Genomic DNA, 17,274 nt, shown 5'->3' with positions numbered 1-17,274 from the left:
AAATAAAGTAAAATGTTTTTATTAGTTACATTTGACCCAAAACTGGCTTGCATGCCTCAAACACAAACTATCAGGCTTCAAGAACTAATGGGCTAAATGAAAGGAAATGATGTCAGAGCAAGTCCTTGTCGTATTATTGCCTGATGGTGGGTCAGAGCAAACTATACATACTGTACAAATATACAAAGTGGTGTTGAGTTATTTTGAATACAGATCACCAACTTTACAAGTAGCAGCAGAACGACAGACTGTGTTTTTGTGGCCCAGTTGTCAAACACACATTCCCTCACCAAACATTATGTCTCATATTACGGTGGACCAATTTGAGCAAATGTGAATGGCACATAATAACAAGGATTGACAGCAGTTCTCACAAGTAGCCTACAAGTCAGTACAGTTGAAGTGTTTACTTATACACCAACAGTCATCACCTGTCTATGTCATACAATGTTTCATGTGACAAGCTTGCACTTAAAAAGATACAAGCACTGCTTATAAACTGGTGCTCTAAAAGTACTGAGCACCAAGCTTAGAATATTGCTACAAAATCTGCAAGTCGCATTGTACAAAAAGGGTTTGCATCCTCTGGTATCAGACTGTATTGGCCTAAATATGTCCCTAATTGAAGGACACGCTATATCCATTCAACTCAACAGTGGTACGTTTATTTTCCTGTTACCACAATGTAAACCAAGGGAACACTCTAAGACATGGTGAAAAAACACTCGCTTCCATTTAAGGCAATAAATCAGTATTCATCAGGAGAACATAAGAACATTTCTTTCGGGACTTGCGTCTCTTTCCACAACACAGCCCATAACAATAACCTGAATTCCTAATTAAATCTAAGCAGCTGACACAATGGTATTTAGATTTTCAGTTACTGTAATGACAGCGATCACATGCTGGGTGAGCTAAGAGGGACCTTTAAGGACCACCGTGTAATACGTGTCATTACATATTTCAAAACGAAAAATTCCTAAAGGAGTAGGGACCACAAAGATGGCATGCAACACTTACATAAACTTAACTTAAAACATGCATATCTGAGAGCCCATATGAATAACTATACCAGTAAATCACTAAACAGCAAAAGAAGTTTACTGAAAATACTCCTTACTTTAAAAAGAAAATGTGTCAGAGCATGAGTGAATGAAAACCAGACGTGGTCAGGAATGAGGAGGTAGGTGTATCTTATTTTGAAAACTGCAAAGAACAGAATCTGAAGCAGAAGAAGGTTGTCAGAGCTTGTTGTAAACAAGAATGGGGGAGAGCAGCAAAACATAACTCTTTTAAAAGTGAATGTGAGGGTTGTGTCCAAAAAGCAGGTATTCCTAATAAAGTCCTGCTTAATGAGGAAATCAGAATTCAAATGCAAAACATTAACACAAAAACAAGAGATGAACTTGTCTGCTTCTGGAGTTCATGTTGAGTTATGGCGGCAGTGGTCTATCCTGTCTGAAATGTATCTTTCCCTGTGTGCTTCAGTATCAAGGCTTGGGTTCGCAAACATATATCCTGCATCTGTGTTTGAGAAAATGATTGAGTACGTCTGCATGTTTGTGTGTTGGTCAGTCTCTGCTGGGCGTGTGTCAACAACACAGCGCTCTACGAGTCCTCGTTCAGCTCTCGACTGTCCGTCCTGGCAATTTTTCTTGGAGGGGCGGCGTTCTCCCCCTCTGCTTGTTCCTGCTCTCGCTTTTTAGCTGAATTCTGATAATACAAGGTAGAAAAAGAGGGATTCACAAAACTATAAAGCAGCAATATATAGGACACAAACTGGCCTCATGCGCAAAAATTATGACAAACTAAGTATGACACTTTAACACCAACAATAACAGTTTTTGACGTGAAACAGCATTTCTGCTCCATAACATAAACTGTCAATTGCACTTTTAGAAAAAACAGCACATTAAAGAGACAGATATCATGTTTTAGATCCCTCCATTTGGTCTCAAGTAGTATTTTTTGGTGGGACCAATTCAACCAAACATCAGTGAAAGATGGTGTCCACTTGATAAACGCAAATGACTTGCCTACACTCACTCCCGGAAAGCTAGAGTAGGTAGCTGCTGAATATTACTGCCTGTCTTGTGGTGCTGTAGATTAATGGCAGTATAGCATGATGGTTTCTATTGTACTCATTTGCATGGTAATATATCATTCTGTTATACTCTGAATTGGGCCTCTATGTGAATGCTCACCTTGGATTATGGCACAAGGGCGAGTGACATCATATCCTGTGTACTGATAAATGTTTTTGTGCATCAAACAACAAACCTGATTAAAAAAAAAACCTTGACTAATGCCAGAATCCGCGTATATTTGGGAGAGTGAACAGCTCTTGCCTGATGTTCACTGTGAATAGATTTTCACACATCTAAACATTTCGAGCCCTTTACCTTTTTATCCCACTGCTGATGAAGATATCGCAATAAGATGTTTGTCTTCTCTGTGACTATAACTGTGAAGAAAAACAAACACACACAGACACAGACAGACTGATCAGATCTCAGAGACTTTAAGTTAAGGGGTGCACAAAGGTTAAGGATGCAATGCAAATCACCAGTTACCATAGACTGGGTAGTTTAAACAGGATGAGTGGAAGGTTATGCTGTTGTCCCAGGGATAGGACTGAGGACTGAACTGTTAACAAACGGTGAACCAACATTTCCACTCATGCAGGGTTGAGATTGAGACACTCAATACGCAGAGACAGCTGTTATCTGTGCTAGTGGTATACTCTTTTTCTCAGTACAAGAATATTTCAATAATGTTGATATAAAGGCAACAGTGCTCTTTGAACACCCTCAAACTCTATGTACTTACTCTGTTCCGACGGATAATCCCGGGTTGGAAGATACACAGATGGTCGACGGTTCTAAAATAAGATTGAGATAGACATGAGCCTGAAAATATCAGTTAGATAAATACTTCCTTAAAAACTGCAAAAGTACTAGAAAATATTTTTTTCTGTTATGTGAGAAACCATTCTTGTTTTTAGGACCACATGCACCAGCAAGTGGTGACTCCATCTCAGCTAGCCAGGCAAAGGTCCACAACATGTAGATCACTTACTGATGCTTTACACACAGAGTCGGCATGGAATCTGCTGAAGTTGTTTTTGTTGTAGACAGGTAGTCCTTTCAGGAAATCTGCCTGTTAACAAAATAGACAAATGTGAACAAAAAATGAGAGACAACTCTCCTCAACCAGAGTTGTAATATGTGCGTATCTAAGTGTGATGGCGAGCACACACGCCCAGCTTGAACACTATGTAAACACAGAGGCAGTCTTCTAGCAACGCCAATAAGAACCAATTGTTGGAACAGCTATTGTTTAATACAAAGCTAAACTATTATTGACCACGCAGAGGGAAAGCATAAATACTGTACAGTCAACAAATAGTTGTGAACTTACCTTCTCCATGTTTATGTCCGAGTCCCAGGCTCTTCGCTCTCGGTAAGTACCGTGAGACTGGAAAGGAGCAGTTGCTACTGTTAGCTAGCTGTCTAGCTAGCTACTATTAGTAGTAACGTACTAAGCCTTGTTGTCGTAGCCAAGATTGAAACCACTATTTGTTTGCCAATTCGACAACTTCTTGCGTTTGCATCAATACATAAACTGTATAGGAATTTGATATGTTCGTATCACTCTACTTTAATTAGTCGAAATCATTCACGGATTTTAAATGAATTACACAAAACAGATATTGAAGGTCCTTTGGAAGCTACCTTGCTAGTTCACCAACTCCATTTTTGTTGTTCGTCTGTGTGGGGGCGGTTACCTCCGCAGATCCCGACGCCTCATTGGCTGGAGACTGGTAGACGTCGGCAGAGATAGGAAAAGGAATGCGCTCATTGGTTGGCGTGTGATTATGTAACAGACCAATCCCCCCATACAAGGAGGGGCTTGTCTGAGGCATGAAAACAAAATAGATACGCATTTCTGTGTGTATGTAGTTATGCTGTCCTCAACTGCTATCGGAAATATAGCAATTTCAAGTTCAGTGCACACGATCCGTGTCGGACAAACTACTTGAAAGTATAGTTTTTCAAGCTACCAGTTACTTCACACTGGAAGAACTGCAAACATACCCTCGAGAGAAATATATTTTGTTTCTAAGTTCCTTATAAAAAGTTCTAACTACTACTACTACTACTGCAAAAATGCTAATATCTACACCTAATGTCATAATACAACATTAAAACACGAAAATTACGAAAGCCCGACTGATTAGGATGTTAAACATTGTATATAATTTAACAAAGTGAGAATTTTCTATGATGCTAGAGTGGCGACATGTGACCTTTAGTGGGCAGAGCATGGGAGCCTGTTAATAATTGATGGTAAATATCAAGTACTGATTTTACAACAGTATATGTTATTGTTTGAAATTCAATGTAAATAATTATTTAATGTCTCTATTTGTTCAACTTTTAGTTGTCACACCTTTTTGTTTTTAATAAATTCATTAAACCATCAATTACATGCCTAATGCACTTTCTCCTCTTCATTCCACCACTGCAGCACAATCTACCACTGTACTGAGTCTCCAAAAAAACATTCTTGTTACAAAGTCCATTTTGGCATTGTTTCTAACCAAAAGCATTAGTTTGTCAATGCAAATCTTTAAATTCCACACATTTCAAAGCATGAATGTTACAGGTCAGTCTTGGATTGTGAATATCAGCAAGCAGGGACGCTAATAGGAATTTTAGGTCCCCTGACAAGATGCAACACTGGACCACAAGGCCCCCCTCTCACTCTGGGCTCTCTGAAGGTATTTCCCCTTTTCCCAACTAGTAGTGGCCCTGTTAATAAGTCAATGGCAGCTCCAAATTTTGTCTCTTGAAACATCAAAGAACAGAGCTTTTGTCCTCAAGTTTCTATCTTTGGAAAAGACTTGATTATCACAAACACTGATTGAACCATCGAAGAACAAATTAATAACATGTAAATTCTGTTTTAGGGTGAGTTTTCTCTTTGAAAGTCACACAGAAATGGTGTTTTTATTTGAGAACAACTAAGACGCAATAACCATTTTGCAAGATAATTTTTTATTATAGATCCATTTTTGTCTTTCAACCCAATGATTTCACACAGGCAATGGATGTGTCAATATTCTGGCATGTAAGGACAAAACCTTATTTAGGCATTAGTTTTAAATGTCATTTTCTATCCTGTATGAAACCGGGCTCCATTACGAATGACTGACTGAAACTACCAGGCTTCTTTTCACTCAAGGCAAACATAATTTGGTTTTAGAAGGCCAATTTCCATTCTCACACCCAGTATCAATGCATTGGGAAAGCCAAACCCAACTCCACACCCATTATCAACACAATACACAAGTTCTTTGCAGGTTGTTGAACACCACAAGTGTTTCACAGCCAGCATTTCTTTCCTTGAAAGTCTTACAGGTTGACCAGAAAGTGTTCTTTTCCCAATGGGACCCTTCAGTGCGTGAGCGATTTTCGTCCCTTCAACATCCGCCGCAGAATCACCTCGATGCCGCCGCGTGTGCTGATCCTCTTGATCCAGCCGTGGGTCCTCTTGCGTTTGATGTTCTTGGGCTGGTACTCAGTGCCTCTTTTCCCTGTTCGTACCTGCTGGTACTGCCAGGGCAGCTGCTGGAACACTCCTGAGCCCTCAGCTTGCGACGGGAGCGGCCCACATCTGGAAATCTGAGGTCCTACAGTTGTTCTGGATAGAACCCAGTTGCTCAGTAATCTAAGGTGAGAGGTGCCAGTTACTGTGAGGTTTGGCGCAGTGATGCTGTTGGAAGAACATAGATTAGAAAGGTTACAAACAAATGCTCTGTTCCCCTCATATAAATTAATATGTTACGCTGCACCATTAATTAATTTATTTGACGTTTTCTTAATTCTGGGGAGTCTATAGGGAGAACCTAATGGCAGATAACTGAAGTATGGTACAACATTGACAGAGAGAATGGATCTGGCTGTATTGACAAAACTATTACTACTACTAACAAGTCAGAGAGGGAGGAGGGAGGCTTCCTGCTAAATTTGCTACATACTGTAGTTTACAAATGTAAGCTAAATCAAGAATTGGTATCAAATTGCCTTGACTGCTAATGTTATGCGTCTTTGAGTACCTTGAAAAGCGCCATACAAATAAAACGTATTATTATTGTTATTATTAGCATGTCCAGCCGTGTGATATGCGAAGGATTATCACCTAAATAATCTCCAGTAGGAGGCTTCATCATCAGCCAGCCATGCTACTCTTGCTAGCTATCTTGCTAACGTTAGCATCGTAAACAAACACTGCTGGCCTTCGGTTTTTCTAGCATGCAAATATACGAACTTTATTACCTGCTCAAAGGTTTTACTCCACTCAGTCGGGAAAGGGAGGACCGTATCACATTCATTTTGGAGTATTTACACAGTTGTCACAGACATGGGCACAGTATGAATGTCACAGGATTGCTAACCACCCGCCGTTCATTCAGCAAATTGATTGGCTCAAACTCTTTCAGCCAATTGAATTGCTTCTTACTAGAGTGTAAGCAAACAGCTATAATGCTGCCTTCAAGTGCTCCTCGTAAGCTCCCACTTCCGAATTTAAAAGACGTAAATACGACTTTTCAATTAATTCAAGTGCTTTTGGTCGGGAATAATAACAAATGTCACTCTGTAACAAAGTCGTTTTTTTTGGTGGTTGATGTTTTACTTTAGGAATCACGGGGCACAGCGCTACTTTGTTCTGTGGTAGCAGAACGAAGAGAAGATAATCTATATCAGGCATGTAATTGATGTCTGAGTTACTTTATTAAAAACAAACATGCGCGACATATACAAAAACATACAACAATACCAGTTATTTGCATTGGTTGGCAAACAATATATTGTTACATAATTGTTATCATCAGTTAATGACATAGCTTCCATGCTCTCCGCCCCATAAACGTCACATCTCTGCAGCCCGGTAACATGTAGTGCTAGCCTAGTTCCATGGTAGCCTACTACCAGACTTTCCCAGTCACACTGACCACTGTGTTGGGTCGTTCGTGTGCGCTCAACTCGTTAATTAGCCTTAATTAACACAGAGAAATAGCACATCATGTCATTTTGTCTTGAATCCAGCACTGTCTGTGATTTCATTTATCACAATGACAATCTTATGCAGGCCAGGCTATAATATAAAGTTTTAAATAGCCTATTTTTAGGTGACAATGTATGGTGATGCAATTGAGATATGATTGAAAGTAGCTCTAACATTTTAAATGGGTTCATAGGCCTAATCACAGCCATATCATATTCAAAACATTGGCTGGACTATCACTATACGTCAATTTACTCCCACTCCCTCTCTCTCTCTCTCTCTCTCTCTCTCTCTCTCTCTCTCCGTGTCGCACGCACGCACGCACACGCACGCATTTGCTCATCTCTCAGCCTTAGCAACAGGGATACAAGACACTCCCATTGGCCTCTGCTCAGCCTTGGTCTGTCGTCTATTCGCCGTCCTCATTGCCACTCAGGATGAGGAGGAAAATGACCGGAGAGAGCCGTGGATGCGGATACAAGGGCAGAGGGGCTGGGTAGGATCTGGCTCGGGTGCGCAGCGGCAGTGGATGCTGATGGAGGAAAAAAAATTGCCGTTTGTTATCATCATGGGTATCTCATCGATATGCAATTGGCACACTTATGGATGCATGCTGTTTCATCGTTTCAAGCCCCTATGCATGTTGTGATATCAGTCCAATGAGGCTAATTAGTAGCTTTCACTATTTTGCTGCATCCCATCCAGCGTAGATAAATTGTTGCACCAAATGCAACATTTTTTCGCAATACAGTTTCATCGGCCCTTGACTGTCATCTACTTGGTGCATATTACAAATCATCCTTAATCATCAACACCCTGCAGGTAAGGAATGGATTTCTCTTGCATTATGTTGTCTAATTAGCTGATGTTTACTGTGATGCATGGTCGCAGCATCAGTAAACAGTGCATGACGACTGCATGTATTTGTCCTAAAGACAGCGCAAAAATATAGCGATAATGTAACTGTAGCAATAATGGCCTTGATGATTTATATTGGCTACTCATTTATTTATTACCTTTAATAAGTTAGGCTAAATGGTTAAACCTTTGCTATGTATTTGAATTACAATGTAAACCATGATGCTTGATTTATGGTAAACCATTTAAGTCTGCAGTTACTGCTTTGCGGTTTATCAGGCTCGATGTTTTGAAGTCAAAGCCATAGTAAACATCTAAGAAATAATCCGTGCATTAGGCCTGCAAAGTATGCAAAGATGATATAATTACTGTATGTGGAATCTGCCTCTCTAAACGTGCATTTCATGTGCAGTTATCATTTCAGACTGCCGTATTGTACCGTGTAGGCCTAGTGATGGAAATGTAGAGCAGCACACTGTGTACCTAAATGTGTGTTACTTGGTGGCAGGCATATAAACCTAATTCTGCATTGCAGACAAAAAATTAAAATGGCTGAGTAACCTTCGGCCTACTTGACTAGTTGGGGGGATTGAGAGCAGTCCACCTTCAGGACCGCTCACCCATATTCAAATCCCTCTTATTCAACCATTATAGGTCAGGGGGAGAGACATTGATTTTGACGCTTGGCTGTCCGTGATCAGAATTGGTATAGTTATCAGTGTGTCAGTGTGGAGTGGTGGCGTCTCAAGGCCAGGGTCATCTGCCTTGAAACAAGGTTAGGATGGCTCGCCATGCAATCAACATGTTGACTACTGTCATAGGTGACCACCTCGAAGGGACCTCCCCCTCTGCCCAATCATGTACCACTTACAGCTGATGTGGCTTCACTGATTGGTTGATACTGAAACGACTGAATGGATTTCAAAATCGGTTATGTAGGCTACCCACTGTGTATGTGTGTATGTATGTGTGTATGTGTGTATGTTTGTATGTATGTATGTATGTATGTATAGATAGATAGATAGATAGATAGATAGATAGACAGATAGATAGATAGATAGCTAGATAGATAGATAGATGAAACTATGGGGAAACATTGCACTGTATCAATACTCATGTGTTGGCTTTAATATGAAGCACATTTTGAGTTTATGCCGAGGCTTATGGCAGATTTTAGCACTGAAACCGAATGCAGCTGCAGTATGTAGCGTACTGTGTGTGTTCGCAGCTTGTGTCGACTCTCCATTTTGATGTGTGTGGGAAGGAAGGGCAATCACAACTTTCTCCTGGCTCCAGGGTGAAACAGGATAGTACATGATGCACTGACCTTCAGACCATCCCGCCACCACACACACACACACACACACACACACTAGTCTCTCACCCCCTCTATCTTTCAGGCATTGGTCCTTCAGCCATTCTAATGTGTTAATGAACTCTCCAGATGTAGAGATACATTCCCACGTCAGCGGCAGCCCTCTGATGCACTGTGTATACTTTATTATTTTACTATGGCCGAAATGTTGTTAAAGCCTGTTGTTGTTAAATGCTGTTGATGTTGTTAAAACAAAAACAGATGAAACTGAAAGACAGCATTACCCAGGGTTTGTTACAAATGCACTGTTCAGTATGAATAATTTAGAGTGATGGTGTTTGAATAATGGATAAAGCTAGAATATGAATCTGGAGGTAAAGAGGGTGAGAACTAATGATTTATGATTATATTGTAACAAAGAATAGATGAATGATAGCTTTGCCCTTTTCCTCACAGACAATGTATATGACTTTGGTCTGAGGAAAATTGTATCTGCTGATTAAAGCAAATAAGGAATCTGAGCGTTGGTGACCAAAGTCCTCCCCTATAAACACTATCATATTCAGTCCATTAGAGTAGGTTAATAATGATCCATTAATATTTATTACTTATTCTTTTATATTCCACTTAGTTCCAATGTCTAGACTTTATGCAGCCATATCCAATATCTTAATTCAATTAGGAATCATGATTTAAATATGATTTACAAATATGTGTGACATCATAGATAGATAGAAGCCTTTATTTAATCAGGTAGTCTCATTGAGACCAAGATCCCTTTTTCAAGAGAGTACAGTTCAGTCACATTACAGTCAACAGTCAGGCAACATACAGAGACAAACTAAACATTCACAAGCATCACAGAAAATATCAAAGCTTTAAAATCATCCAGGGGGACTAGAAATTCTAATTTCAGTGTCCTTTGTAATTCATACCATTTATAAGGTGCGTAGTACTGGAAACCACTCTTGCCAATTTGAATATTTATGCATGGGGTATCTACGACTAACCAGTCCTGGCCTGGTACTGTAGTTACTGGATTTAAAAGCAAGTAGGGATGACAGATATTGGGGTAGTTTCAAGAGCAGAGCGTTATAGATAAATACAGTGCAATGAAATTCCCTCCTTTTTGCTAGAGAGGACTGTACTTTTTCATACAATTCACAATGGTGAGTGTGAACTTTATCTCCTGTGATAAAACACAGGGCACTGTGATAAACTGCATCCAGTGGCTTCAAGGTGGAAGAGGTAGAATGCGAGTGCAGAATGTCGCCATTATAAACATGACTGGACTGTATAATGGTTTTACTGTTTTCCAAAGAGAAGCATGCTTTGTTTCAATACAAAAATCCAATTTTAATTTTCAGCTTTTGAGCAAGTTGTTCAACTTGGGTCTTCAAAGACAATCAGCTATGTAGCCAAATTCACAAGTATGTATAAGATTGTACAAGTTCAGTTTGGGTACCATTAAGTGTATGAATACTAAAATTAGAAGTATTTGGAGTTGGGGTCATTGTGAATAAGGATTAGGCCCAAGAATAGCCCCTGTGGTACACCTTTAGTAATCTCAAGAGAACTTGATTTAATACAGTCAGCAACAATAGCTTGAGTGTTCCAGAATGACATCAATAAAACCAGTCATGAGCAAGATCGTCCAAACAAATAGGAAGCAACTTATTCAATAGAATATTAACTGTACCAAATGCCTTTGATAGTTCAACAGAGAGTGTAGAACAATGTTGTTTTTTTATCCAGAGAGCTAACAATATAATTTATAACAAGGGTTGTAGCTGTCATTGACATCAGAAAAAGAGAGACAATCGGAGCTGCCTTCCATACTGTTGGGATTTTACCAGATATGTCAAGTTAAAGATGTGAACAGGTAAATTAGCAGGGCACTAAAAGGCAGAAGGCAATGCTCAAGATTATCCTCTCCTGTAGATTTACTTATATTTAGGTCTAGCAATTTGTTATAACGGAGCAGACAAAGCTCCCACTGTTGGTCCAGTGGAGTGACTAACTGTGAGTATGATATATGAATGGTATTATGAAATCGGCTGTGTAGGCAGTAAGGCAGTTGGCACACTGTATTCTACTTCACAGTTTCTGTAACCAGGAAACAATGAAGCCTAACCATGTAGCTGTGACACTCCCCATTCTGTTTCCTCACGATAATCAGCCTGCCTTTGTATGAATAGTGAGTGCTAATGATACTCTATTTGCACAACTGCCAAAATGTAATTTAGCTGTGACTGGACATGAACAGGACTGACAAGGACCGCTGTTCCCTCATCTACATTGCAGAAAGAGTTTGGCATACCTCCCTTTTGCTACCATACAGTTATGAGACATACACACAGTCATGTGTCATGACAGACATTTTCTATTTATATATCCTGAGGCTGACCATGTTGAAAGGAGACACATGGCTATTTATAGCAAATGTCTAGGTCAATATGTAAATGGACTGTCTCCGCCATACTGAAACCAAGTACTGAACGGGTATTGTTTTACTGTTGTCTACATGAACTTTGAATCTCTGAATGTTAAGCTGCTTTTTCACCCAGGTGAGTGTTAGAAGAGCTTTGTAAAGGATTTTGGAGATGGACTCAAAATGGCAATGTTGTTTTGAATTTGTATGGTGGTTTGTAGTGGAAAGAGCCTGTTAACAAATTGAGAACTTCTTCACTCTTGGTGTGTTTCCTTTTCCTACTATACAAAGAATTCTACTAGAGCAAGGAGTAACGAAAAGCAAGTTGGGATAGGGCTAATTAGCCTCACAAAAATCTCCTGTGTTCATACATGACAAACATTATCTCTATTTGTCTGTTTTGGACTTTTCACAAACCTACATAATCTGTTCATTTTGTTCGATTTCAAATTAAGCATCTGAATGATGATGAGACCTTTCTGTTGTATTTGTGCATCTGGAGTTTGCAGTTATTTTTCATTATGTCTGCTTTGATGTTGTGTGTGCAGGGAAGCACCATGCTGACCAGCATCACTGACGGGATCCTGTGCTGCCTGACTGGGAAAGCTGCCAGCCTGGTCTTACCCCTGGAGTCATCTGAACCCTCTGATGGCTTCGAGTTTGTGGAGGTCAAACCCGGGAGAGTCCTGCGGGTGCGGCATATCGTCCCCGAGCGCCAGCCGGTAGTAACGGAAGACCAAGTGAAGACTCACGGTGATGGAGACTGTAATGATGATGGCTATGTTGAGGATTGTAAAACTGAGAGTAAAAGCACTACCGGCAGCAGTGTGCACTGCAAGAGGAAGATCACAGTCTACCGCAATGGCCAGCTGGTGATCGAGAATCTGGGCGACGTTCTGCACTCCGAGATCCTGCAGTGTCAGGACGGGGACCTGGAGCCTTGCAGCACCGTAGAGGTGGAGCTGGCTGACTTCAAGGAAATAGCCTCTTCTCCGGACCCCAACCCCGTCCCCCCACCTGTTCCTCCACCCCCCGGGGAGCAGAAACCCGCTCCGCCTCCTCGCCGTCGCCGTCGCAAGCCCAAGCGCACGGTGAGCATCGACTCAAAGAGGGTGATCTCGAGCTGCAAGGGGACGCACTCGGACGTAGCGCTGTTCTTCGTGCACGGCGTCGGAGGCTCTCTGGACATTTGGGGGAGCCAGCTGGACTTCTTCTCCCGGCTGGGCTATGAGGTCATTGCGCCCGACCTGGCTGGGCACGGGGCCAGCACCGCCCCGCAGATCGCAGCAGCTTACACCTTTTATGCCCTGGCAGAGGACCTCCGTGCCATCTTTAAGAGATACGCCCGTAAACGCAACATCCTCATTGGTCACTCGTATGGGTGAGTCCTTGCTTGGTCAGATGCTTCTATTAGAAATGGTTATAAATCATTTAACACTGTTTACTTAAGGAAGTGGCGAGGAACTGAAACAATTCTCTCATCTCAATTGGGATCACATTTTACATGTTCAGTTTTTAATTCTTGATTTATTCCAAGATTACTTCTCAATTGTTAACATGTTGCACCCATTACATCTCTACCCAGGGTGTCGTTTTGCACCTTCCTGGCCCATGAATATCCCGATCTGGTCCATAAGGTGGTGATGATCAATGGAGGGGGTCCCACAGCTCTGGAGCCCAGCCTCTGCTCCATCTTCCAGCTGCCATCGTGTGTCCTTCACTGTCTATCCCCCTGTTTGGCTTGGAGCTTCCTCAAGTAAGATCTGCGACCGCATGGTGCTAAAATTAACACTGCAGACAATGACACATCATAGAAACTTCCCTCATCACAGACAAAATAGCATTGGTTGTAGCCATCAAAACATAAAAAAAGTGCATAAAGCCGTGTTGCTGAGCAGTTGATGGGGCAACTGTAACGCATTGTTATTGTAGACTGTAAAAAACGGTTTTCAAAAACTCTTCCTAACAGTGCCAGTAAACACGTCTTCTCTCTCCCGTAACTGCAGAGCTGGATTTGCCCGCCAAGGTGCCAAAGAGAAGCAGCTGTTGAAGCAGGGCAATGCCTTCAATGTGTCTCCGTTTGTGCTGCGTGCCATGATGAGTGGGCAGTACTGGCCCGAGGGGGATGAGGTCTACCATGCCGAGCTCACCGTGCCCATCCTTCTGGTGCACGGCATGTGTGACAAGTTTGTGCCCATGGATGAGGACCAGCGCATGGCAGAGGTACGACGCCACAGACAGAAAGGATATACAGTATATGCCATCTTCATACATGAATGCAGTTTTTATTAAATGCTGCTTGTAATAATACAATATATAGAAAACAATTTGAATTTGTTGTCAGTTTAAAGAGGCAGTGAATAATACAACATTCAATTTAACATTTTGTGTGCTGAGTGTGTGCAGAATAACATATTTATCACGTTACATCTACTATGAAATATCTTCTTTGTGCTGCAGGATTACCTATATTGTAGTGCTCTGCATTCATTATTTTGGTTCCCTTTCTAGATCCTCCTGTTTGCATTCCTAAAAGTCATTGAGGAGGGAAGTCACATGGTCATGATGGAGTGTCCTGACACCGTCAACACCCTCCTCCATGAGTTCTTTCTATGGGAGCCTGACATGTCCAAAAAAGACAGTGCCAAGATGGACACAGAGAAGACTGTTACTGTCAGTGACACTCTCCAGACACTGAAAGTAAACAAGCCCATGGACAAATAACCAAAAAGGAGTCTAGTTTTATCATTGAACCAAGCAGAAGGCCTTCTTTGGCAGGTGGCATGTGTTCTTAAGGCTGCTCCCAGGCTGAGAGCTGTTATAAACAGGGCCACGTCTTGAGGATGTGGGTGGCTACTGGTGCTCCAAGATAAAGCAGGACTGTAGAAAGGACTGAGGCATGGAGGCAAGTAGAAAAGGATGGAAAGTACATAAAGATGAGAGGACCGGATGCAAATACAGAGACTGCCCGTTTCTGCTTCTCTTTTTGACAGATGTCTGTGTTCCATCGCGTCCTGTTTGCAAAATGACACAATACTTGGAGGTCCAAAGGACTTCGTCCATTTGTGATTTGTGTATGAAATGTTTTCGGTGAAAACAGACCACCAACAGACCAAGGTGCAAAAGTCATAATGACCATGAAATGGTGTATGAATTTCGTCGCCTTCATCTAATATATTCTCTAAAGCACTACAGAGCATCTGCCCTGCCTTTGTGAAATGGTCATTCACTTAGCATCGTACCCATCTTACATGTGCTTTCAATAAAATCTGGCATAGGGATATGTAGTGAATGGAGGAACCATACAATTAATCTGGTTGTGCCAGTGTGATGATGATATTGTACTCAACTACTGACTGGATGATAGTGGGAAATTGGCAAATGACATGAAATATATACAATAATACATGCTTAGTATACTGGCCGCAAAATGTAATAAATCTTAGGCCTACATTTAATAATTGCACCACATCCATAGTTCAATTTTATTGTGCCTGAAAGAGAAACACAACCAAAGTCACTGTTCAACTGCAAAACCGGTCACTTGTCAACGATGCCCACACACTGTGCATCTACTCAAAAAATGAAGTCTTAGTCACAGCTATTGTCAATAAAATTGGTGCCGAGGTATTAGAGCATTTTCCCTCCAAAATATTTAGTTTGAATATCAATTCAAAATCCTACGATACTAAGTGTGTCTACTTTTTGCACAATATAACCAATTCATCCATTTATAGTTGCTGCATGAAAATTAAGTAATATTTAAGGAGAGATCTATCTGAAATTGGTTGAGAAAACAGATATGAACAAACATGAATGGCAAAAGGTTCCCCTCCTTTACTCTAGCAGCCAGTTCTGCAATAGTATTTAAAAATATTAAGCATTGCTTTTTAATCTTCTAAGGATGCTAAGTACGGAGGTCCTGTGTGAGCTGAAAGTAAGTAAAAATATGAAGGGTTTGCTTCAAAGAGTTGTGGTATATTCTCGTACTGAAAGATTCTCAATGCACTCCTCTTGTTTATTCAAATGAGTGTTACTCTTACTGTAAGTGTTACCCTGCCTTTATTTTGAAATAACAGCAACTGCCATAACAAATCAATATGTGGTTGTATTTACAGCTTCAAGCTGTTGTCTCTCTGACTAAGCTGATAAATGTAAAACAAGAGTATGTTCCCCTACTACCCTCCAGTCCACCCTATTTATGTAATGGTGTCAGACTGAGAGAATAAGCTAAACCTGATGTTCACTAAAAGACATTCATTCATGGATGCTGTTTTGTCTCATAATGAGACAGTAAAATGTGAGAGATTAAAGGTGAGAAGCACAGTCTAATACGCTCCCTGATAGTGCTTACCTGTTGACCGATGCTGGTTGATGGATTATACAGTTTCGTGGTGCAGAAAGTCAACTAAATTGGTGGATATGAAACTGGGTCTCCAATGTGGAAACCCAAATATCAGTCAGCCAAAGGAGAAATTCCCCTTACAAAGGGGGATATTTGTACTCACCGGGTCTGTTACATATGCATATTGTCAGAAGATGGATGCAACGTGACTGGTCTTATGCAACTGAAACAAAATAGAGATGAGTTTTGATGTTGGGCAAAAAGAGAGTGGACATTTTATAGAAACAAATACACTGACCTGGCCCTGATGCCTCTAAAAGGTATACAGTATATTCTCTATGGACTTTCCAAAATACCAATAAGTGCTGCTGATGCAATGTACTGTATGTCTCCCTTTGGTGTAAATGGTCCACAAAAACTGTAAGGACTGCAGGGTGCACATGTACTTCTTCTTCTGCTAAAAGTGTGCATATACAAACTGTCAGTGCTCCAATGTGCTATATCTTTTGTGGTTAAAAAATGTGTTAATGTTATTGTTGCATTTATTCATGGGAATCATAACATATGCACTGCCTGAATGTAGATGCATATAAAAAATTATATAGCCTATCAAAACTGTTGAATTCAGTGTATGAATGTGCCTTTCCTGGCATGAAATAAAACCAATATTTGCAGTCTATGGGTGTTTTTGATTGTTTGTTTGTTTGTGCACTAATGCATTTACCCTCTCTACAAGTGTGGGAAGTAACAGTATTACAGTAATCTGATTACAAAGACTGAGTGGGGTAACTGTAATATTTTTTAGTAACTAAAACCCCCACAAAAATCAGATTACACTTTTCCAAAAAATCTGTAGATAGATTAAATTTCTTGTTCATTTTCTCAGGTGCTTGATAGGCAGTTGGGATTTCAGATTATGGACACACATTTTACACAATTTAAAATAATGCATAATAGTAATTGCAACGTGTACACAGCTGTGTGTTATATCTAAGTGTAAATTCGAATATAATGAAAAATATTCTCCAACATATCGCTATGAACTATGAGTATCACAGAAACACTATACGTACCTGTAGAAAAAATATAGGAATGTTATAGCGTATTATATTTTTATAGTGTATTGCAGCTCCATCTTCAAGTAAATGTGTTTTTTTTTATTGTGAAAGTGGACACGAGCACTAAAGCAGTGGCTGCGAGGATTATGCATAGATGCTAAAGCTAAATATACACCGCATATCCGTATTATTTTAT

General features: G+C 40.5%; 3 protein-coding genes and 1 long non-coding RNA gene across 4 annotated transcripts; 1 reads left to right on the top strand and 3 right to left on the bottom strand.

Annotated features, from left to right (window-relative positions):
- Positions 1–3: 3 nt before the first annotated feature.
- On the bottom strand, positions 4–3,746 carry LOC139909283 (DET1- and DDB1-associated protein 1-like). Its single transcript, XM_071896304.2, has 5 exons — positions 3,421–3,746; positions 3,079–3,159; positions 2,830–2,881; positions 2,403–2,464; positions 4–1,713 (listed from the first exon to the last, which is right to left on the bottom strand). The coding sequence occupies exons 1-5, from the start codon at positions 3,427–3,429 to the stop codon at positions 1,609–1,611; spliced, it is 309 nt and encodes a 102-aa protein (XP_071752405.1). The 5' UTR covers positions 3,430–3,746; the 3' UTR covers positions 4–1,608.
- A 1,319-nt stretch (positions 3,747–5,065) lies between these two features.
- mrpl34 (mitochondrial ribosomal protein L34) lies at positions 5,066–6,487 on the bottom strand. Its single transcript, XM_071896342.2, has 2 exons — positions 6,342–6,487; positions 5,066–5,778 (listed from the first exon to the last, which is right to left on the bottom strand). The coding sequence occupies exons 1-2, from the start codon at positions 6,395–6,397 to the stop codon at positions 5,460–5,462; spliced, it is 375 nt and encodes a 124-aa protein (XP_071752443.1). The 5' UTR covers positions 6,398–6,487; the 3' UTR covers positions 5,066–5,459.
- Positions 6,488–6,778: 291 nt separating this feature from the next.
- On the bottom strand, positions 6,779–17,133 carry LOC144542181 (uncharacterized). The gene is made up of 3 exons (XR_013507132.1): positions 17,094–17,133; positions 16,184–16,243; positions 6,779–7,603 (listed from the first exon to the last, which is right to left on the bottom strand). It is a non-coding gene; the product is annotated as an uncharacterized LOC144542181 (long non-coding RNA).
- Positions 12,233–14,408, top strand: abhd8a (abhydrolase domain containing 8a). Its single transcript, XM_078287930.1, has 5 exons — positions 12,233–12,415; positions 12,479–13,056; positions 13,261–13,431; positions 13,682–13,898; positions 14,187–14,408. Exons 1-5 carry the CDS (start codon positions 12,233–12,235, stop codon positions 14,397–14,399), a joined length of 1,362 nt encoding a protein of 453 aa, XP_078144056.1. The 3' UTR covers positions 14,400–14,408.
- Positions 17,134–17,274: the final 141 nt, after the last annotated feature.

The sequence above is a fragment of the Centroberyx gerrardi genome, chromosome 13, assembly GCF_048128805.1.
Source record: "Centroberyx gerrardi isolate f3 chromosome 13, fCenGer3.hap1.cur.20231027, whole genome shotgun sequence".
NCBI classification, from domain to species: domain Eukaryota; kingdom Metazoa; phylum Chordata; class Actinopteri; order Beryciformes; family Berycidae; genus Centroberyx; species Centroberyx gerrardi.
This window is presented reverse-complemented; position numbering and strand designations above follow the sequence as displayed.